At 35.5% G+C, this 24,370-nt stretch overlaps 1 protein-coding gene across 6 annotated transcripts; it reads right to left on the bottom strand.

Annotated features, from left to right (window-relative positions):
* Nucleotides 1-434: 434 nt before the first annotated feature.
* Nucleotides 435-23,469, bottom strand: LOC131237915 (uncharacterized). 6 transcript variants are annotated; one of them, XM_058235976.1, is made up of 13 exons: nucleotides 21,041-21,242; nucleotides 20,811-20,932; nucleotides 18,635-18,718; nucleotides 17,932-18,277; nucleotides 15,859-15,942; nucleotides 15,671-15,763; nucleotides 15,209-15,541; nucleotides 13,495-13,630; nucleotides 12,868-13,030; nucleotides 12,654-12,782; nucleotides 4,613-4,807; nucleotides 2,533-2,655; nucleotides 436-776 (listed from the first exon to the last, which is right to left on the bottom strand). In XM_058235976.1, the coding sequence occupies exons 4-13, from the start codon at nucleotides 18,209-18,211 to the stop codon at nucleotides 663-665; spliced, it is 1,650 nt and encodes a 549-aa protein (XP_058091959.1). In that variant the 5' UTR covers nucleotides 18,212-18,277; nucleotides 18,635-18,718; nucleotides 20,811-20,932; nucleotides 21,041-21,242; the 3' UTR covers nucleotides 436-662. The 6 variants fall into 6 exon arrangements, with proteins under 6 accessions (XP_058091960.1, XP_058091959.1, XP_058091958.1 ...); XM_058235975.1 differs by lacking the exons at nucleotides 18,635-18,718; nucleotides 21,041-21,242 and adding an exon at nucleotides 23,347-23,469; XM_058235973.1 differs by lacking the exons at nucleotides 18,635-18,718; nucleotides 21,041-21,242 and adding an exon at nucleotides 21,280-21,604.
* Between the last annotated feature and the right edge of the window lie 901 nt (nucleotides 23,470-24,370).

The following is a 24,370-nucleotide window of genomic DNA, read 5'->3' as shown; positions in this document are numbered from 1 at the left end:
TAGAATTTTCAACAGGCAAAACTAATTGATTGAAATCATTGAGATGATTGCTTTAAATTTTATACACATACCATCCAAGATACGGCTCCAATTTGGACAGTCTGGATGGACTTACATGTATACCCCACATGTACCAAGGATGGGTTGCTGTGATTTAATGAAATGCGTGCGAGTCTAACACTTCTTAATCACAAGGGTTACTCTGCGAAAGAGAAGCAATCATGTGCCACTTACATTTCAAGTTGTGTTTTGATCAATCTCCACCTGACCATGGATGCAACCCATTCCAAATCACGTGATTTGGACTAGTAGAATACGAAGGCTAAGGACACCAAGCATTCAACCACTGTAAATAGGCCACAAGTGTGGTAGAGATTGCTGACAAGCACTCAAACATTTTTACCTCTTATGAAATGAAGAAGACGGGACAGCTTATTAATCACAAAGAGTGAACACTTTGTTACTTAACTGGGACATGTTGATATAATTATTAACAAGAAGAAATATCAGGATTAAGGAACATTTGTCTTGAAAAAAATGCGGAAGATCATTTCATTTATGTAAGCCAGAAAAGGGTACCACCATGATGTTTACAGAACAAGCCTTTGATTGTTAAACTGAGAATAACCTGCAGGACAAGACAACAGAGTTTTGCTTTGAAATCAGTCGTCATTGAGCGTCATGATCGTAGGTATTTGTCCGTGATTTACAAAGTTGACTTTGTTCAGTCTCATGCAACACAGAACTTGCTCTGGTAATTCCTCCGGCTTCTGCGCCTGTAGCCAGTATCCATGACTTAGTTTCTGCCATAATTTTACAAAGCAAAGCACACATGGACATCTAATCCAAATTGAATAGCCACAATCTAACCGAAGGTTGTCGAGTACTTGGAAACTCGGGAAGTTTACAACTAAGAATATTGCTTTCAAATTCCAACTGTTTTGATTTAGTTGTAATCACAAAAAAAAAAAAAAAAAAAGGTAGAAGTTCAGATTTTATACTGTAAAAACTTGAGAACTCAAAACATTGGCTAATTAGACTTAGTCCACACTCAACCAAATAATTGATTCCTAACATGAGCTAACTATAGAGATTTCTACTCTAATATATTGATTTTGTTAAAAACTAGAAAGATACAGTTACCGTGTAATTCATTCTAGAAAAAAAAAGGGCTGACAAAACCCTTCTAATTTGAGAAAATATATAAGCAGTGTTGTCAAAATCCTACAATTTATGATTTACGATTTGATTCGAATCTTAAGCAAAACAATTTGATTCCCACCTTTAAATCCCTTTTTATATGAATCATACAATTTTATGATTTGAATCCTACGATTTACGATTCCAATTATACTTGTTTTCTTTTATGTTTTAAATTGATGGGGTTTTAAGAATCCTTTTTTTGTTCTTTATAAGAGATTATATGATATATATTCTCTTCAATGTTAAATCGAAGAGCTTTTTTTTTTTTTTCCTTTCTTTTTTATGATTTTTTGTTTCTTAACTGGTCAAAACCACCAAATTGATTTATGACTTATCTGGAATGTTTTTATGGATGGTTACGATCATGTTGACTTGTATGTATTGTGGAATGATGGTTAGAAGTCAAAATATCTTTTTTCATCGGTCCACAAAATCAAATGCTGCTTTTCCAATGCGATTCTACATTCAAGAAAGGTAACAAGAACATGAATTATTAAAGGATCCTTATATGTTTTTAAGAAAAATATTTTGAAAGACAAAAAACTTTTTTAAGTAATACCATGTCATGATAGTGTAAATTTTTTTAATTTTTTCATATTTATTTATATTTTTCATATTTTTAAGAAAATCATAAAAAAATCTTACGATTTGCAATTCATTATGATTCAACCCCTGTTACAATTTGCAATTTGACAACATTGTATATAAGAACTAACTCAAACATAAGATCAACTCAATCGATGACTCATAAACTTGATAAATTGTTTAAATGTACACTTTCTTAACTCCAAGAAAACAACCGAGAGCTCCCGTAATTTTCACTTCAAATCAGACCAATCCTTCACCAAGTTAAAGTCAAGATTGGAGTTTCTAAACTTTAGTTTTAATGCAGTGGACAACATAAAGATAGTGAGAGAACACATGAAAAGATACTCTAGCTTGGTTCCTTAAAAGAGTCTTCTAACATCCATGTTAAAAAGAAAAGATAAGAGAGAAAATGAAACTGGAAAAGACGGAAGACAACAACTTGGACATGTCAAAATAGAAATACTTTGATTCACAAAACATTGGAGAGGTTACCTCAAAACTACCAATGCAAAGTCAGGATGTACTACCAGAAAGAATTATTTTAAAATATCATTGATCAACTCAGAACTACAATGCAAAGTCAGGATGTACTACCAGAAAGAATTATTTTAAAATATCACTGATCACCTCAGTTTGGCTAGGCCACAACAACAATTTGGGAGTTCGTCATTGACAAAATCAAACTCAAAATTCCAAGCCGAGTTGTATTTCTTTTAACATGATTAGATGATAATGGCATACCTGGATGGTTAGACCCAAATCTATTATCCCATTTTTCAAACGCTCTCGGAAAGAGTCAAGTCCCTTTCTTGATATGTAGCTGAAGCGATGTATGTCAAGGTCAATCTCGAAGTAATTCGGACCCTGCATGAAAACAACATATATATGAGACAAACAAGCCCTTGGAGTTGAGAGGATACTTCCATGGAAGGATACAAGGTGCATGCAAGATCCAATACAACCAGCTGCAGTCTACAACCATCATCACATCATCAAGAGATCTAATTCTCCCAGCAGTAGAGATTGAAAAAATGTAAGAAGAAAACTAAGCACCCTGTCCACAAGTAACTAATCCCAAGTTAAATTAGTAAGGAGAAGGGCCAAAAGGACGTGGGGGAGGTAGAAAGAAAAAACTTTAGGACCTATGGCTTAACTGAGGATATAGTTGGTTATAGAGTGGAATAGTGTTACAGGATTCATGTAGCTGACCCCAATTTCTTGCAAGAAGGCTTTGATGATGATTCAGAAGCTGACTGAGCTATTAAAAACTTAAAACCAATAGATAAACACATAATTTCTCCAGGCTTTGAGTTGACCTGGTGGACCCAGGCATGACTCTTCCTATTTTGGTCCAATGTGGGAAAGCTCGCATGATTTGTAACTTTTCACTGCCACCAAATCTGCATCATTTTTTACTCGGTGGAGTATAAAAGAATTGTGTTGCCTCAAGTGAGTCCTGAGTCAGCTTGCTGCATCAGCCAACCTTTTTCCAAACCACCACAACCTAGGTACCAGCTACATTCCAACAATGGCATTGATATGAGATCCTAATTGCCACAACTATAGAAGGATTTTACCAAGTGTTAACTAGAAAGTATGCAATTGATCAAGACCAAGTTAGAACAGAGTCCAGACATCATGTTGAATAGACATGACATGTGTTTGTTTGTTTGTTTGTTTCAAAGCAATGTGCCACCCTTGAATTTACATTAGAAAGCAAGGATCAAGGATGGTGGAAGAGGCAGTCTGAAAACAGTATGCCTGGTTTGCTAGTTCACTTGATTCGATTTTAGAATTATGATTCTTGGCCACCACTTCTTTTCTTCTTCTTCTTCTTCTTCTTCTTCTTCTTCTTCTTCTTCTTCTTCTTCTTCTTTTTTTTGCAAAAAAGAATAGAAAAGAAAAAAAGGAGAGAGACTGTAACAGCCATTATCGTAACGGTGATGGCCGTTATGTAATACCATGCTCGAGCGCTTCAACCCTATGCATTTGACTGCTTTCCTCTAAGTTTCTTACAAGAAAAAAACATACCTAAAAGTATGTAATTTGGTTCTAGTTGTTTCAATGCGTCTTTTAGTTATCTCAGGACATAAAATTTCACCCTTAAGGTTACCATTTCATTGTCAGAATTTTGTTGAATCCCTGACGGTTTAATCATTACATCTAAAAGATTAGTCCAGCTTGCAGAGTTTTAGTAGTTACTGCCAAGGCTTATAAACTATTGGAGAAATTAAATGTTTCCTCATTTTATTTTTCTTATTATTTCGTTGGTAGAAAGTACATGAGGTGTTTTCAACATCTTTGTTATATCGTTCTTTTATAAGCTGATGGCTAGCTTTCATAATGAAGAGCGAATCTATGGTTTCTATGTTTCAATCGGATACCAATTGCTTGGATGCATTTGAAAGCCTTGAGATGAATCGACTCTTGCAGAAAAAATGCTTTCCAGTTGGGAAAGGTTTGTCCTGTGTCTCTGTAACAAATGGTCCATTTATTGATGTAGAAAGTACATGAGGGGATGGATTGGTGATTCGTGCTTTTAAGGGATACATTTGTAGAAAATGTAATATGTGCATACATGAATTGAATAATACAAATTTTCAGTTTATAGATATGTAGGTATTAAAACAATTCGTTGTCATAAGTCTACAATACAACTTCTTAACACTCTACTTATACATCTAGGGACTTTAGAAGTAAAGCATCCATTTGTTGGATATTGTGCTGCAAATATATCATGAGCCACATTAATCAAACAATCTTGCTACAGATATAATCATCTTGGAATTTGTAAAAGGTACTTAAGCATGTGATTGCTTACCCTATAAAAATTATGTTGGGGGCGTGAGAGCACTGGCTTTTCATTGTAGGCATGCATGAGTTTCCTTTCGGCAGAGTTCAATTGGAGATCCTCCGGATTAACCAAGCCAGCCATTATCTTCAATCTTTCTCTAAAAGGAATGGTTGAGTCCATTGCAAATCCTTTAATCTTCTCGGTTTCATCTTCAACCAATTTCTGTAGCAGAAAGAAAGATTTGGCTAACTGAATCTCCGTTCAAAATTTCCAATTTCTTGAAACAATAATTCGTGAACCATTTGTATTTTTCAGAAAAAAAAGAAGAAGAAATTTCCCAACTACATTGCAAGTTATTTCCATTTAACCTTTGAATTAACCACAAAGTAAGAAAAAATAAAAATAAAAAACTCAACAAATATATATTTTCTTTCTACTTATTGGGTAAAATTCCCTGATTTCTACCCAAACCACAGTAAATTGCCTTGCCGAATTATTGCCAAATCTGTACTTTGTAACATTTAATAGAAAGATTATACAAATCGAAAATAACATGAAGCTTGGAAGGGCAATGATCTTTTGATTCTTGGACAAAAATGCAATGAAAGAAGACATTTAGCCATTCTTTTTAAGCAAACATCAGACAGTTCCTCTTTGATTAGCAATTAATAAGTGAAGTAATTTGTCCTATTTAACAAATAAGGAAAAAAGCTGATCCCTTTTACATGTAAGAGACGAATCAACTTGTTAGTTTTGGAAATGTAAGCTTTTGGGAGCCCTCATACAGTAAGAAGTGGAAGAGGGCTTTATAAACACATGTTTGCAGTCCTCATGGTCTGATAGCTATCTTGTGTTCTTTGACAATTTGTTGTTGTTTCCAGGAGCTAGTGAAGCTTCATTGTACAATATCTCAAATCTTTTGACAGAATTTGGAGTATGTCAAGACCGTGAAAAAAAATCACCTTGGCCACCCTGTTGCGCACTAATATTCCTCGGCCATCCTACTGTTCAACAAGATCTAGGTCACTACAATCATCAAAGAAACCACCACCATGACCATGCTAAGCTATAAGAGCTTGAGGCTGACTGCACTTCAACGTAGAGCACTTTTGAAGCTGAGCTTCTTGTTGACTCGCTGAAGGTAGGTAACAATGGACATGAGAAGAGAGTTGATAAATTACTCATATTCAGGTCCAAAGTAATGCGGGGGCATTTTCACACCGGGCTCGAGTGGGGTTGCTTGTGGGATGTAGGGGCACACTCAGGGTGGGCGGCCCGTGTGAGGCGGGCGGCTTGTGTGAGGCGGTACCCATGTGATTAAGGGCCCACGAGGGGGGTTCGGCCGAGGTCCTAACCCATGAGAAGTGGGGCCTGGGCTATGAGATAAAGGGATTAATTTGCCATGCTCCATCAGTTCGAACTTTTAGAGCAAGTGGTTATTTGTCCTGCATCACAAAGCCATTGCATGCCCAATAGTCACTACTAGTAAGCTGATCAAAATACATTGAAGGTGCAAAGTATTAAAAGACGGAGAAGCTTAAGGCTAGTGAGTAAAAGCGATCTCAAGATGAAGCCCAACAACATACGAATTGGCTAGACCAACAACTTGTGTAAGTACTTCCTAAGAAAGAGTGGCATTGATATAGGACAATATGAATTTACCCACAAAATGCCCCCTTTCAAAATTTTGGGTTTGAAAAGGAGTCGGGTAAAAAAAGACAATGAGCTAGAAAAGAACGATAAATAAATTCCTCAACTCCCTATAGGCGAAGGAGAGGAAGAAACTGATTTTTCCACAAGCAATAATCGTGGTATGTTACTTTAATGGAAACTAGCTTGCTACTATTTGAAGGACTAAGAGAGTATAGGGCTGAAATATAATAGAAGATGAAAATCACAGGTGGAAGAGGTTTGAAAAAATGCCATAGATCATTTTGAATAGAGGAGGGGACCTGGGTTGGACTTAGTTTTTGGCTTGGGGAGAGAGAGAGAGAGAGAGAGAGAGAGAGAGAGAGAGAGAGGGTGATGATGATTATGATTGTGATGATTTTCGTTCTTTTCTAAGGATGGAGTGATCTTTGATGGAGAGGTAAGGAGGGATTGATTTGAGAAAAAGATGAAGCAGAGAAGAATATGCTGTTGGGTTTGGATATTATTAGAATTAATGAGAGAAGATATTTCTTTCGCAAGATAAAGACTATGAAGGCAGATAGTGAGATTGGCAAAGAAGAGACTAATGGTACAATAGATTTAGGAGGAGATGAAGGAAAGAGGAAGAAAACGAACCATGGGGATGAGATTAGTAGGACATGTGATCAAATGCTTGAGGACGGAGGGAATAGAATGGCTAGCCAATAAGAGGACCAACTCTGATGCAATGAAAAGAACCTTGAAACAAATGGCTTTTTTTATTAACATTGAAACATCTTATTAATAGTGGCCAAAGCCAAATTTACAAATATATAACAAACCAAAAGAAGAAAATTACAACCAAGCCAATTATCAGGAAATTGCACAACAGCCTTGGATGTAATTGCCCATTCCATGACATTCATCTTAACCCTATTGAACACCTCCGTAGCTCGCCGCGTTCAATTCTTGAAGCTTCGATTTGATTGTTTCTTTCCAGCCATAAAAACCAGATTCCCACTAGCAAGCATAAAACTTTTTTTCCACTATTTCCAAAGTCATCACCATGCCACATTAAATATAAAATAATAATAATAATAATAAGCGATGGAAGACGGCCATACCCATATTATTTCGAACTCGAAAAAACCTACCCACAAGCTTCTTGTAAATGAACAATGAAAAAATAAATGATCTATTGTTTCCTTATCCTGATAACACATTAAACAAACATTCGGAAGAATCATCTTCTCTTGCGGAGATTGCCAACTGTTAGCACCTTGTTGCATCCCACAAGCCAAGCAACAGTAGCAACCTTTTGAGAGCACCATACTGTCATACATAAGTAGACTGGCTAATCTCACCATTATCCCTTTCGCACTGAGCATCTTGAAGAGGGATCTTATGGAGAACTTTCTGGATTTCTTTTTCAACCGCATCAACGAATCTGACTCATTTATCACCGGTCAGACTTTGGCAAGCAACTTTACCAAATTGAGAAACTCCTCGAACTCATCATCATTTAGATTCCTTCCACATGATGGGGTCCAAATTACTACCTCTCCTTGCAAGTTAAACCAACTCACATCCAATACGTTTACCTCAACCGATAACCTTGCTAGCCTAGGAAAGACCACACTCAATTTCCGATCCCCCACCCATATGGCCTCCCAAAACATTATACTCAACCCATTCCCTAAGGGGAAAGCTACTCCTTCCCATACTTTGCATTTTATTGAGGCCACTGACTCCAAAGATAAGATGACCTATACAACAATGATGACTGAATCTCCCCCCTCCCCCCCCCCCCCAAAAAAAAAAAAAAACAATTCTCTTGTACCCCAAACCTCCAAACCCACTTTCCCAACAAAACTACATTCATGACCTCCAAACTTCTCAACCCAACTCCCCCTTCATCCCTTGGCTTACACACATCCTCCCACTTCATAAGATGAAACCAATGTTTTTCTTCCGCTCCTTGCCACAAAAAAATCCCTCCATTTTTTTCCCCCAAATTGACCAACATTGATTTCAGACATTTGAAGTTTGATATCAAATAAATCGGATGATTCAATATCACCGCCTTGATTAAAGTTTAACCTCCCAATGATAGATGCCTAGTCCTCCATTAAGATGGCTTTCTTTCGAATCTCTCCACAACCTTATCCCACAAAAGTTTTGTGGGTTTTACTAAACATAAAGGGAGACCAAGATATGTAGATGGAGAGGATCCTTCCCTACACCAAAAAAGCTAGCAAATGAAGGCACCTCTTCCCTAGAAATACCGACCCCCAATAACTCACTTTTACTGATATTGACTTTTAAATCCGATACCACTTCAAACCAAATTATAATAATTGAAGATTATCCACCATTACTTCATCTGCCTCACACAATAGAAGAGTGTCATCCGCATCCTATAAATGAGTGATATGAAAATCCGAGTTATCCACTCTAAATTCTCTTAGAAGGCCTGCCGATACACCTCTATCGATCATTCTACTAAACACCCCCATTACTAACACAAACAAATAAGGAGATGGAGGATCACCTTGTTGCAATCCTTTAGAATATGAGAGAATGCCATTCAGAAACCCATTAACCATTACCAAGAATTTAGCCAACTCAACACACACCCGGATTCAAGCCTGCCATTTGTCGCTACACCCTAAACGTCCTAGCATGTCATCGAGAAAGTCTTAGTGCACATGATCATAGGCCTTTTCAACATCTAGCTTGCACACCACATCTTTCAAGCCTCTCATGTTGCATTAGTCGATACATTCATCACCACCAACGCACTATCGACAATCTAATGTGCTACCACAAATGCCCCTTGAGATATAAATATGACCTTTCCAATTACCGCTCTAACTCTTGAAACCAACAACTTTGTCAAAATCTTATACAGACCCCCTGAGAGACTAAGGGTCTGTAATCCTTTAAATTTTCCGCCTTTTTTTTTTTTTGGATTAGAGTAATAAACGCCGCACCTAACTCCTGAGCTATACAACCTTTTTCGAAGATTTCATTAATATAGCTGATCACATCACCTTTTACGAGCTAACAATTTTTTTGATAAAATGATATAAAAAAACCATCCAACCCAAGTGCTTTGTCATTGCTCAACACAGAAATTGCATTCTTTATTTCCTCTTCTTAAAAACGTTTTCAAACAATTTTGTCTCCTCTCTTGAAATCATGTCAAATGGCAAATTGTCTAACTTTAGTCTCTTCTAATTTTCCCTTGCCAGAAGCTTCTTATAAAAATTAACTATTGCCATGCATACTTTATTTTTACCTTCAATTCATTTCCCCCCCACTACAACAGATTTAATTTTATTTACTCTAGAATGAGCACTTGCCATGGCATGAAAAAATTGTATTCTTGTAGCCTTCTTTCAACCAAAAATCCCGTCTTCGTTGCCTCCATTTTATTGCTTCCTCTTACAATCTAGCATTGTACTTGGCACTATGGATTTCCCTCCAAGCTCTTTCATCGTCTGATAGCTAACCTTTCTCTTCTTTAATATCAAGGATTTGAATTTCATGCAAAAGATTCAACAATTCCGCTTCTCGACCACCCAAAACCTCATTTTTCCGCACATTTATTTTATATTTTAACAACCTTATCTTTTGGCAAAAGATATAACCTACACTCCACTGTACTGAAAAATAAGACCACTGATTTCACACCCTGTCGCGCAGGTGTAGCGTGTCAAAAAATGGGTCCGATGGACCTGACGTCCAACCACATCAACTCCTCCGATTCGGTACTCTGTCAGCGACGCCTCCTCCTCTGGTACACTCTAAAGGGTGCACCACTGATGTCTGCATCATTGCACAAGTGGTTGGTAATGCCATCGAGTCATCTTATGTTCCTAGTAACTTCATGTAGCTAATGAATCAAGTGCTATGGCCCTTCGTTAGAAAGGTATGTTCAACATCTATGAGAAGTTCTAAAGGTATTGAAAAGGGAGAAATTGTACGTAAATCTCAGAAAGTGCAACTTTATGACTGGCCCACGCTAAGAATTGTTAGTGACATGCAAAGTGTTCAGGGATTGGCTATGTTCTATTGTTAATTTGTGCAAAATCTTAACACAACCATGGTATATAATTAATTATAATGTTATATATATAAATATATATTTTATACACATCACACAAGCGCGCGCCAGACATGCCACACATGTCATACATGCTCACACCACTCAACACACGTGCACTTCACACATGCGTTGCATGCACACACACACACACACGTGTGCATACCACACGCACACCCATGCATGCACATATAGAGAGAGAGAAACAAAAAAAAGAGAAGAAATGTGAATAGAGAGAGAAGGAAAGAAGGGATCTTGGTGAGTTTACCTCATAGATGCAATTGTTTTTCTATTTGCTTTTCTTTTATCATCAGTCTCTTATAAAATCTTTAGTTTTGGATTATGCTAATACTGTTTGGCTATTTCTTTTTTTAAAAGATTTAATAATTTAATTCCAGAAAATTCAGATTTACAGATTTAATTTCTAAAATTCGAAATTTTGTCAATGATGCTGATGATTTATATAAGGAATAGGAAGTTTATATATAACTTTAGTTAATGATGCTGATGATTTAGTATTTTAAGAAGTGGACATTTATTTCTTTAAGTTAATGTTCATGTTGGTTTAAAAAAATAATATCACATTTATGGATACTATGTAGTGGTATGTGTTTGGAATTTAGGTCGTGAATCTATTGAGTCGCATCCTCGGGTGCAGGATCTGAGTCGAGAGAATTCAGGTGTTGAATACAGGGCATGACACCTTTGTCTTCCTTAATGCCATTAATTACTAGCATTCACCATCTTAATCATAAATATGATACTCAACATTCTCTCAAAGTTCCTCGTGCTCATATTATCATCGTTTCATCATATATTAGTTCGATAAAGCTCCATTCTATCAACACTTGCTCGTCCTTGGGATGATAAATTTGTGGTTCAAAATCCTCAGATTTCTCATAATCAGGAACCCTTTAGTCAAGTTTCATGAAACAAGTGTGCTCCATAGATTTCTCTGAGTTAGAATTACCCTGTAAAAAAATCCAAGGTCTTCCATATATTTCTCCAAACCACAACCTTTACACTTGAATAGGCAATGCTGCCACCTGTACATTCACGATCCTGCCCTTCTCAGTGCAATAGAAAATGCAAGCATAAGTTGATCTAGTTACTCTTGCAACTTATGGATTAACTTTACTTTCAATTCATTTTTACTTCTAGCATAGAATCATCTCTTTTCTGTCATGGATCTCTACATAAAGTTGCTACTGAAGGAAGGACCATGCTCTAGCAATTTCATTCAGGCTTAGATCGATAGTTTGTGATAAAAGAAACATCAAATGAACAATACAACTAACAAATATTCTATAATAGGCAATAAATGAGCATTAGCAGCCAGAACATCCAAATTGCAACCTAAAACCCAAAAAACGGTTAGAAACTGACAGGACCAGATAAAATCTACCTGTAAGCTTCGGTAATAAATAAATAAAGGTCCTTGCAACTAAAAATCGAATTCTTCAATCACAAGTTCACAACCAAAATAGCAACTGGCTCCAAAATTTCTAAAGAAAAGGCACCAAAAGACCCTTGTTGGGTACCCAGAGCATGAGGCCAATTTAGAAGTGGATCAGATAGACAGTATCGGATCTTACAAGAATTTGATGGTGGTTCACAGCTAAGTTTGCTATCAATCTGGAAAATTTTGTTGATTTTGGTCGAAGGTTCAAAAAACACCAAAAGACCTTTACACATCATTAGAAGGGATATCTGGTGCTAGGGTTCCCAGAGCATGGGGTCAATTTGTCAGCAGATCAGATAGTATTGGAACTTACAAGAATTTGTGGTGGTTTTCCCAGCTAATTTTGGTAGCAATCTGGAAAATTTTGTTGATTTTTATACTAGTATAACAACTATAGGTTTGTGCTCTATGCTCATAAAGTTCTCTTTTCTATGGCTGGTAGGAGCCTGCCCAACACCAATACCATCCAACAAAAATTACATTTTATTTACATAGAACCTAAATTTCCATGAGATACTCAAAATAAAAACATATAATTTTGCCAAAGTTTTACTGCCAAAGAGAACATGATTTAGTAAATGGATCCACCTTAAATGCCTATGTCCTGTGTTTAGCATAGAAAGTTACGCAACCATACGTATATGCATTACAATGCCTTGTGATACACCGTATCATTCTTGGAATTAATGTGGTTTCAATGAGGTTTTGTTCAAGCATTTTGGTTACTGCAACCTGAAAGTTGAAGATAACCCAAATGCCAGAATAAATGGCTTCTCATGATATTCACAACATATAAACAGTGCATTTCTAATCTCAGGAGACTGGCTACTCACAAAAATTTTCCAGAGAAAGTAGGATATGAAAATAACCTTAATGCTATCCTGAAAATGAGGAGATATCTCTTTATCATAACTTTCAGAAATTTTGAAGTATAATACAAGGCTCAAGCCTTCCCCATCGCTATCACCAAGGAACATTGCAGCAGGATAAGTGGGCAGCTGGAACAAAGTGACAACATGATATAAGAAAAGAACAGAGCGAGTAATTCCTCCATTAACACCTCGAAATAGAATTAAAATATACCTGAATATTAACAATCAGGATTGAGGGTGCTTTATCATGTGCTTTGATAGATGGAAGCTCGATGTGCTGAGCAATGTGATGGACCTTTCGTGGGCACGCAAATAAATCAACACCAATTGGCACATAAGGAGCATAATTTGGAGCTGGATGTTTTTGCTTATCTCTGCAGGATAGATGTTTGAGATTCTGTTCTTATGAATAGACAACGCCAAGCTCAAATAGAACTATATGTAATGTTCTGTCTACCAGTGTAACAAATCTCACTGAGATATTGAATATCTCACAACCATATTGTGAGAAATTCACTAAATGATATTATCACGAGATTTTCAAGATCTCAGCAGAGTTTCAAATATCATGTTTTATCGTGATATTAACTCGAAAAATAGTACTTTAAGAATTTCGTTATATAAATATATATTTATTTAATAATATGCAATAAATATTTTTAAATATTTTATTTTGGTGAGATTTTCCCGATAATATCCCGAGAAAACCTCGAAATTTGAAAATCTCCAAAGAAATTTCAAAGCCGAGAAATTGCTAAAAATGAGATTTGTCACTATGGTACATTGCATATGGTAAAGTGGAAATGACATGACTCATTGAGCAAGTCAATAAACATGCCTGAAATAGTGCTCGCCACGAAGCTTAAAACTTGAAGGTTCGAGAACAGACCAGCATCCTGCAGTTGGCTTCTCCCCAATTGAACATGGAACCAGAAGTCCTGCTCTGGGACGAAATAAGAATTTCTTTGAGGCACCTGTGTTGATATGGTGTTTATGTAAAGTACCAAAAAAATTATTACCAATATAAAACATATGAAGGAATAATACATATCAAATCATAAATGATTCTGAAGCCATCATGGTGCCAATTAAAAACTTCACATTAGTTTGAGATTCTAATGTAGAAGGATTCTGATGTATAGTACAATGGACATATAATCAGCTTGAAAAAGATTGTTGGCTGCATCACAGAGAAGCAGAAACCAAACAGTTTCATACTCATAGATTAGGTCATTATATGAAGTATTCCGACATAATGCAACAACAACCAAATCAATTGTGAGACTAGATATTCAGTCTGAAAAAATGGTATTGAACTTGTAGAAAAAATAAATATGAAGAAGACAAGTGCTTTTGCAGGTGTTGTTAAGCTTAAGCAGGGCTACACGATTGCGATGTAAGCTAACACAAATGAGATGAAGCATAACTTTTTTTCTTTTTTTTTCTTTTTTAGAAACCTCATCAAGCACAAGTTTGAGTGGTTTGAAGATGAAATTCACAGGTTTGAAGGGTACCCTCACTCGAATGATGCAACAAGGATGAGTGGAGCATGAGCAAGAGGGTAGTGACAGCGTTCAGAAACTCAACAAATAGGATCGCAAAAGCATCCGCACCAACATATAAAGGAGTGTGAATACATCAAATAAGGATAAAATTTTGCAGAGGACATGACATGAGTAAAAGATGGATCCAGAGTGCAGTTGCATGGAGCACGAGGGAAAAGAAGACTTTGCGTCTAAGATTCCAATATACTTTTCTGATCCAGCTTTTTTTCCCCTATCAAAGACACTCTCCCCTCCCCTCGTTCAAATCCCTTGCCTGGTTCTCTCTACCAAAGAAGCACTTCCCTTTGGTCAGGGACTAAAGAGACCATATTCCATCTTGTCAGTTGGGACCAAGTCTACCTCCCTCTTTAAAAAGGTGGGGTTGGCATAAGAATTAAGGAGAATAGCAGTGATCAATCGATGCAACTTGTGTGCAATGGCAGGGAAGGCAGGAACCCCATTGTTCCAAAATGTTAGGAAGTATAATATGGGTAAGAACCAGGAGCAGGAGCAGGAGCAGGAGCATGATTGAAGTGGCGGTGTCTCAGAGGAGGAAGGTTCATGCATGATGCAACTAAAATCCAGGGCAATGCTCGGAAACCCTAAAACATATATAACATCTAATCAATAACAAATCACATTGATGTAATAAATTTAGGGAATTGACATTTACACTCATATGTTTTCTATGCCTGCACCCCTTTCCCTTTGTTGTTTTCCACTTTTTCCAATAAAGTACAAGCTCAAATGTATAAACCAACAAGGAGATGGAGTTCTAAATATTTAAAAAAAACACGTGGGATTTAAAGATTAGATCCCTAGATTTTCACAATGGAATCCATATTGAAGAACAATAATGAGATAGCACCTAGAAATCTTTGTTCAATCAACCATTAAAGAAACCAAAGAAGTTACTCTTTTAACATATTAACTCCTGCCAAAGATATGCAAGGATACTGGAAGTAACAACAATAGCATACAAAAATCGCTTAAACTTTATATACTCACAAAATTCAGTAGCAGTCTCATCCCCCTCATAAGGCTTTCTCTTGAAAGAAAGCCTGATAACTGCTGACTTTTTCCATTGAGATGCCAGACTGGAACTTGTTGGTGGTTGATTTTTGTCATTAAAACTGACGGTAGGAAGCAAATGAGGTAAGCGAGATGCTGTCATCTGCTTCAAAGTGTTTTCATGACTTCTGTCTTCGGTGTCGTGTCTCTCCACTTTTCGAGCATTAAAGCTTCCATACGAATCTTCTAACACTCTTTGCCTTTTGTTACAAGCTTCAGTGCCCTCAACCTTCCCTAAACAAGATAGCTCATAACCTTGCGAAGTTAAAACTGCAAATATGTCAGCCTCTTTGTATTCATCTTTCCCCAAAAACTTCTCAGTCTTGCTTCCATCAATTTTCAAATAATGTTCAACAGAAAATTTTATTGGGGTGCTGTCATAAAGTTCCTCATACTTACACATGGCATCCATAAAGCATGACGCACTTTCATACTGTAGCTTCTGTGCACTTGAGATATTCCCAATTGCATTGCTTACAGAAGGGAAGCAGTCTAGGGACAAAGCAAAAAATCAGTTATCAGTCAAATGTATAATCCTCTTAGCATTATATCATTAAACGAAATGCAGACAGAATTATGAACTTTACCCCCATGAACGCTGATGAAGTCATCATCTGAGTCAGACTCCTGAATACTAACAGAGTCAAACCACGATTCCTCTTGGCATATTACTGCAAGCATAAAATATTTTAGAATCGAGCCTCTACTTCCACTTTCAATATCTTGGGTCAATAATTCATGGGAGTGGAGAGATTGAGAAGGATGTTTGCCCATAGAATTCTAACATTAAAAAATGGAGATGTGCCCTTGGAGTTTTATATGATCGTTGTGTACCACTCAAACTGAAAGAGAAATTCTATAGGATGGTTATAAGACCAACCATGCTTTATGGGACAAAAAGTTGGGCAACTAAGGAACAACACGTCCATAGGATGTGTGGTGCTGAAATGAGGATGTTGAGATGGATGAGTGGCAAGACAAGGAATGATTGAAATAGAAATGAATGAATTGAAGGGAACTTAGGGGTATCACCACTAGGTAACAAGATGAAGGAAAGTACACTTAAATGATTTGGTTATGTGCAACAGAGACCAAGGACTGCTCTGGTTAGGAGTGAGTTCTAACAAGTTGAAAGCTCTAAAAGGGCAAGGGGAAGGCCCAAAAGGATGTGCCTTTAGAAACTAATTTTGGACTAGTTCTTGGCCTACTTTGAGGATCTAAACACAAGATTGGAGTGGGATTCAATGTATTGAAGCATAATATACCATTTTGGTAAATCTCAGAAGGGGTAAACCATCGCTTTTTTTTTTTTCCCATTTTTCATCTACTTTTTGTTATATTCTCATATCCCCAATCTACTAAATCATTCTTGATTCATATCTGATTCAGGCCTATTTGATTGACTTTGAGCAGGTCAAGCTGACAAACATCATTCTTATCAAAAAATGGTCTAATACACCTCATATACATATTTAAAATTGTTTTCAGTAGCGTTGTAGCATAGCGTAGCGAAAACACTACGCAGCGTAATTCCCTGGTAGCGTAAGCTACAGTGCATGTAGCGTGCTACATGTAGCGTAGTGTGTAGCGTGGATAGCATAAGCTACCTAAAATCTCAATTTTTTTTTAGTGTTTTTTCTATTTTAGTTTAACACCTACTTAAAATGGTGATGATTTATACCTATGACATATGGAACTACATTAAACTAATCCGGACCATCCAAATTGTGGTCCACATCATAGATAGAGCACTTAGAACGATTTGGACCATCTAAATTGTGGTCTATATCATGAATTTGTGGTGTTTCAATATATAAAAAAAGAAGTCATGCTTAGAGATGTCTAAAGGCAGAGAGAGAGAGAGAGAGAGAGAGAGAGAGAGAGAGAGAGAGAGAGAGAGAGAGAGAGAGAGAGAGAGAGAGAGAGAGAGAGAGAGAGAGAGAGAGAGAGAGAGAGAGAGAGAGAGAGAGAGATTTTGCATGGAAATAAGTGGTTGATGATCTAGATTCATAGTCAAGAATTCATAGAAATTATGCATTTTGTAAATTTTATCATATTTTCTATTATTTTAATTAAAAATATTAAGGATTGTGTAGCTTACGCTACACGCTGTAGAGGGCCAAACACCATGCTATGTGCTACACGCTATTTAAAACACTAGTTTAAAACCAAAAAGGAAAAAAGATAGATTCTGATGTTTTACATTTTCTATTATTTTTCCAATATTTTCAAAATTGTTTGGTGCCAAAAAGAAAAAATCCTGCCAACATGGGCCTATCTCACCCGATACATTCTATATCATATCATTTTTGGAACTAGCCAATGTGCCCAACAACCCTATTATTCAAAACCTTGCAAATCCACCACTTGAAAAGGAAATTCGAGTCATAATAATTTCTTGTGATGCATCTTCACAGATGAATGGGCTCTAGAAATCCTGACCAAGAGATATATTTCACTTAGGCAGCCACGATAACATGGCATATTGCATAAATCATGCAAGAAAGAGCTTATACAGCATACCTAAATATATCATCACAATTTGACAATCAAAGAAAATGACCGAAAGTAAAAAGTTCCTTGAGAAAGCTCTTGTAACAACCAGATTAAGACTTCAGAATTGTAAAGTTAGATCAGCTAAAAGAAGGGAACCAAAATACCGTTTGTGTCAATTTGACTGTGGTGCCACTGCAGTTGGGTGAGATGGAATGTCACATTGGATACCTCAGAGTGTCTACGGTTTGTTGCAGCCTTCTCAATATCCAAATGAACAAACTCACTAACAGCATAGTCTGTTAAACAATTCCCTGGGTCACTAAGCCGTGTCTTAGGAGCATCTGGCGCAGAAGCAGAAATCTTTCCATGGTGCTTTCTGGATCTGATAAAGTACTTTCTCCGCGGCTTTGGTTTTCTATTTGCCACCGAAACACAGCCACCCATTATGATGACTTGATTTTACAGGACCTAATAAAAATGGAAGTTGATTGCATATGATATGCCAATCTCCTGGAAAGGGTGGGCATAAACCATAAGTACTCAAGGGAAATAAGGAACCTGTGTTTGATTAAAAAATGAGTTTCTAAGACCAGTTGAGAAAAATCATGCCCATCTGACAGACACATAACAACTATTTTCAAGCCGGTCTCAAGATATCCACCTGAAAGAAAATTAGTCACCAGATTGAATTTTGGGTGAGTTTGGATGTGCAACAGATTGAGTTGCAACAATTAGTAACAAAATGGAAATAGCCACGTAGTATATTCCTTCAAAGCTTTCAAACTAAGGGTGTGGGCCCCAGATTGCAATTATGTTACTTTCAAACCAGACTTGAGAAAATGTAACTGCTATTGGAACGTTGCTTACATGTTATAGATACTAGGAAACATCATCAATGCTTAGCATTTACTCTTGATTAAACTGGATGTTCCCTATCAAATTCACTTGTGCCTCCAATGGTCACATGCCATCAAAGCACATCATTAGAGCAAACAAGTTATAAGGTAGGAAATGCACATCAACTTAGCAAAATGTATCATCAATCCACAAGTAAATAGTTGGCAAACATGATAAGCAAGGAGCTGCAAGGTTAACAGATGGGCTTTACAAAGATTTAGGATTTTATCATCGCTCAAAATAAACTAATCAAATCAACAAACACTGATTTGAAATATACTGAAATACTTGATCACCCATAAGAACTCAACTATTCTGCTCAAGTCTGTCAATGACCAAAAACCAACAGCATCCATGAACTGAAACCAGAACGGTAATAATGTGAGAATCCCATTCTGCATATAAAACCAGCCCGCCTATTCCAACAACAAATTGCACCAGCAACTACATTTCTATGTGTCTAATCAGTGTTGTTTTAATATTTTCTTTTCTTTTGACTCTTTTTTTTTTTTTTTTTCCTAGGATGCAATGAAGCATAGGAAACCTTATTCTAAAGCCCATAATATCACATAGCTGCTCTTGTAAGCCATCAAATACACACAAGGAACAGTTTGTTATTATATATTTTTTTCATGCATTAGGTGCATAATCTACCCGGCAAAGTTAATGTTTGATTCATGGGATGATTAATCCTTGGTTCAATTGCCTAATTGAGCATGCTACATACTGGATGCCGGACTCAGACACCAAAAAGAGGAATGTCAAGGAGGTTTTCCCATGCTGCTCCCTCTTCTATCCCACTACATAATGATCCAGACCATTCATCTAGAAGGTCCCACCATATACATGACACAAGCAAAAACAATAAATTCTCACTCATCAAAGATCATCACCATCCATAAAAATCCAAGTCCGAAACGGTTTTTTCTTTCCCATTATTTCTACATCAACTTTGTAGGGATGGTGAGATCTGTAATGAGCGACATTTTTCCATGCAGCCCATCTGCACTGGCACCTCATACGTGCAGTCTAAATCATCACATGGAGGGCATGGATATGAATATTGGTATCATATTGGCCAATATGGCTGTATTCTATCCATATTGGCAGAAGACGATACGCGATGCAGGGTCATATTGGGCCGATACGAAAAAACTGACCGATATTGGTCCATATTGGCCTGTATCGGCCGATATAGGGCCGACGAGGCTGGTACGCCCATAAAAGCCCAATTTTAATTATTTTTTTTTTTTTTTCCCAAAATTTCCCTCATGTCTCCTCTTTTTTTTTCATTTAAACCATGGAAGAAGCTTAAAAGCTCATTTTAGGCTAGATCTAGACCTATTTTGGGATCAAAACAACTGATTTGAATGGGATTCGAGAAATCAAAGCAAAGTGGATCATTGTAGAAAAATTTCGAAATACGGTATACATTCACTTTCTTTTTTATATTTTCATCTTCTTTTTGTTGAATTTCAATGTAATGGGCCATTGTTCACCCAATCATGCTTGATTTGTGTTTTATTAGGGCCCATTTAGTTGACCTTCAACAAGTCAAATCAACGGACAACATTATCATCAAAGAATGGTTCGATACACCATTGAATACATGGTCAAAATATTTTTAAAAATGATAAATTCTTAGATATCTCATTTTTCACCATTTGTCTGTCTTTTTTTTTTTTTTTTTTTTTTGCTTTTAAATAATTCAGACCGATATGGGCTGATAAGACCCCGATACTGATACATGATGCTATATCATATCAATTTTCCGCTAGACCGATATGCTAACCAATACCGACATTCAGGACCATGATGGAGGGGGCAGAACGAGCGAGCAACTTTTACAAATCTAGAAGAAGAATTATATGGATGGAGACCAAAAATAAAATTTTCTGAAATTTCCAAGACAGTACACTATTTAATGCAAGCGGGTTCTAGTAAATTAACCAAATCAGAGCACTCATTTGCACTGAAAAGAAAGAGAAGAAATACCCAACTCCTACCTTCTCACGACCTCATACCCAAAACGAATACCCTAATTTCTCCCGATAAATACATCTACTGACATGAACGTAACATAAACAATCTTGAACAAATCGAGAAGAAGAGATCAGATAGTTTAGGTTCGAAATTTGAGAATTACTACAATCATGAAGAGAATGTCACATTCGAATGCCCTTGGTGAAGAAGAAGTCAAAGAAGAGAAGTAGGCTCCTCGGATAAGATCCCATAGTTGCTTGCCAACATTTCACCTTCACAGATACTCTGAAAAACAAAAAGAAATAAAGAAAGATTCAGAAAGAAAAATAAAAAGAGTCCATAGTTCGAATTACAATCTAATATCAGTCATGATTTTCTACAAAATTATTCAACCATGAGATTCTGTAATTCTCTGAATTGAAGCTTTGAGAAGAAATTTTAACCGATCCTTCAACTATAGAAACAAAATTTTATATACAAAACGATCCAAATAGTCAGAAAATTTTCCCCGTTTTCATCTTTTTTTTTTTTCATTGTTAAGTTTAAATTATCAATGTGAGTTGTATCTGCTTGGAAAGGAAGAGAATTGCTATGTGATGAAACCGATCTAGCTTTCTTAGAAGTGGCATTACAAGGTCCTGCGCATCATCAAAGGGGGCCATGGATCAGCAATTCAAATTCAAATCAGTGATTTGATGGCCCCATTGTGGACGGTTCCCGCCATTTAATTTTTGGACAATTTTAGGAGAATGTATTTTTGGGTTGATCCTCAAATGTGGAAAGAAATGCTAGGCATTCCACATCCGCTAGAACATCCATCATATCAATAGTTACAGTACCAAAGCCTGTCTAATGAGAGGGATCTCTTAATTTCATTTCAGATAATAAATACAAAATTTTGAAAAAAAAACTATTAAAAAAAACAGAGAATAATTCAAAAGTAAGAGAAAAGAAAGAAGAAAAGAAAGTAAGTGTATTTATCATACTAGATATCATTAAATTAAATTGATTAATCCTGAAATTCCCCGATACAACCAAATTTGCCTTAAAATAAAATAAAATAAAATAATAATAATAATAATTTTTTTTTCTTTTAATCTAAGGCAGAGGATTAGAAGAAAGAGAAATACCTAAGGGTGCATTTTGTTGTATCAAATATCATGACATTTTGCACCAAATTAGAGTAATTAAATTATAAATTTTATGATATTTGGTGTAACAATACAAACACACAAAAATAAAATAAAATGAAAATAAAATTTTCTAAAATATAAGAAATTCAAATGCCTGAAGACAACACACACACACACACACACACGCACTATCTCTAATTATGTAACCATACTTTGTATGATAATAATAATAATAACAATAACATATAATGATATAATGATATTATTATAGTAGTATAAGTTTAGTAAATTATCAAGGTGAGGCAACCAGTCATATTATATAATGTTCATCAAGTCATCACTAATAATGATTCAATACATCAATGACTATATGATAATTTAATAAAAATATTATAATTCACTCATAATTATCATATAAGTTGGATAGTTGAATATTGAATTATCTGTATATGATTATAATATGTATACTCATTAATATTACATTATAACTACTTACTTATCACAGTATTATTAATATTTATTGTGGTAAGATTTATACTTACCATAATCTATTGCATACAATCATATATTATAATTGGCATTACAATCATATAATATGTCATAATATTATATTATATTTAATATTATGATATGATATCTATCATATACCATATCATAACTATGCCAATAGTACAATAAATAACTAAATATATGTTATACACTTATAGCATGATATTGGTATAATATATGGCTATAATATTAATATAATTAATAGTCATGCACTATATCATGATAACTTATACTTTAGTTATAACAATATAATTATATCATTTGATTATACCATTAATTGTCGGATATAATTAAAATATGATAATACGATAATATCATTACGATATAATTTTAAAGTATAATACTCACAATTATAACTTATTAAATATTTGGTTACAAAGGATTTTGATCTCAAATGTGAAAAGAAATGTGAGACATTTCACATTCGTTAGTGGACCCATCACCATCAGATCAATAGTTTATATTATGGGACTCAAATGTACAGTACCACGAGCCTGACTGATGAGCAGGACTCTCTTAATTCCCCTTTAGATAATAAATATATAAATTTTAAAGGAAAAATATTTAAAAAGCAAAAAAAGAAAGAGAAAAAGAACAATAAAAAAGTAAAAAGTAAAAAAAGAAAAAGAAAAGAAGAAAGAAATCAAGTGTGTTTATTGTAACAGATATCATCAAATTTAAGTAATTAATCATGTAATTAATTTCATGATACAACCAAATGTGTCTTGAAACTGTGTATTTTTAAAGGCAATTTTCATATCCAATATCATGATATTTTGCACCAAATTAAAATGGTTAAATCATAAGTTTCATGATATTTGGTGCAACAACACAAGCACACATAAATAAAATAAAATGAATATTATTTTTTTTTTTAGGATATAAGAAATTCAAATGCCTAAAGAAAAAAAAATTTCCCATCAAATAGAAATCATCATAATATACGAAGATTTCTTGTGAGGCGATTTTAAGACAATCGAAAGATAAAGAAATATGGAATCGAATAGAAGAAGTAACTTGAAATATTGATCAGGAATTTTCGTTAGGATAGTGATAATGTAAAAGCTGGAGGGATTTCGGCAAACTGGGATCAGATCATAATTCGCCTCCTTCCCTCCATTCTCCTCCTCTTCCCGGTAGATGGCAATGGTTAGGGGTGGAGAAAGAGAGGGAATGAAGAAAAATGTATTTCTCAAACCAATACGAGAATTACGGGTGTGATTTCGGAAAAGCAGTTATTCTTGTCTTCTTTTTCTCCTCTCCACATGGCGCGCGCAATACAAGTTCTTATTTTCTATTTTTTTAATTTTCTCCTATTTATCCGTGTCAATATGATTTTTAAGAGGCAATTCATAATATACGTATGCACGCCCCACGCTCTTATGAAATCTCATCCATCCATCAAGCCAATCAGTTCGTGGGCATTGTCTGTCTCACAATATAGACCATACCCTAGTTTGTTCAATAGATAATTTTTTTAGAAAATAAGAAAACTTTATTAATTTAAAGGACAAAAGCTTAAGAAAGATGCATGGGAAACTCACACTCCGATTGTGAAAAAATGCCCGCACATGTATAATGTAAGCATATCATTAAACACCATATAATAACTACCATTATATTATATTAGTACAATACGATGGTATAATTATCATTATATTGATAGATATAATAGTTATCATATTATACAAAAAATTAGTATATATTCATATATTTTACCATATACCATCATTATATTATAATTATAATCACATGCATTGTTATCTATAATATATAACATGTTATAAGTAATGCTCCCCTGCAAACTGTAGCCCATGAGAGTTATATGCGCACACACGCTCTAACCCTTTGATGTGTTGACGTCACCAAGTTATGTGAGCCTACTATGATATATGTGTTATATCCAAACCGTATCCAAACCGCCCATCCATTTGGAGAGATCATTTTAGGCATGGGAAAAAAAAGAGGATAATTTAAAGCTTAAGTGGACCACACCATAGATGGTAGTGTGGATTAAACGCCTACCATTGAAATCTTCTTA

This window comes from Magnolia sinica, chromosome 2 (genome assembly GCF_029962835.1).
Source record: "Magnolia sinica isolate HGM2019 chromosome 2, MsV1, whole genome shotgun sequence".
Taxonomy (NCBI): domain Eukaryota; kingdom Viridiplantae; phylum Streptophyta; class Magnoliopsida; order Magnoliales; family Magnoliaceae; genus Magnolia; species Magnolia sinica.
This window is presented reverse-complemented; position numbering and strand designations above follow the sequence as displayed.

Bases quoted from the DNA above. Each gene is read 5' to 3' on its own strand.
- LOC131237915 (XM_058235975.1), bottom strand. From the start codon at position 18,211: ATGGGTGGCTGTGTTTCGGTGGCAAATAGAAAACCAAAGCCGCGGAGA. The intron at 15,764-15,858 runs GTAAAGTTCATA...CTTTGTCCCTAG, and splicing joins CTTCATCAGCGTTCATGGGG to ACTGCTTCCCTTCTGTAAGC. The intron at 777-2,532 runs GTATGCCATTAT...TACTGGCTACAG, and splicing joins ATTTGGGTCTAACCATCCAG to GCGCAGAAGCCGGAGGAATT.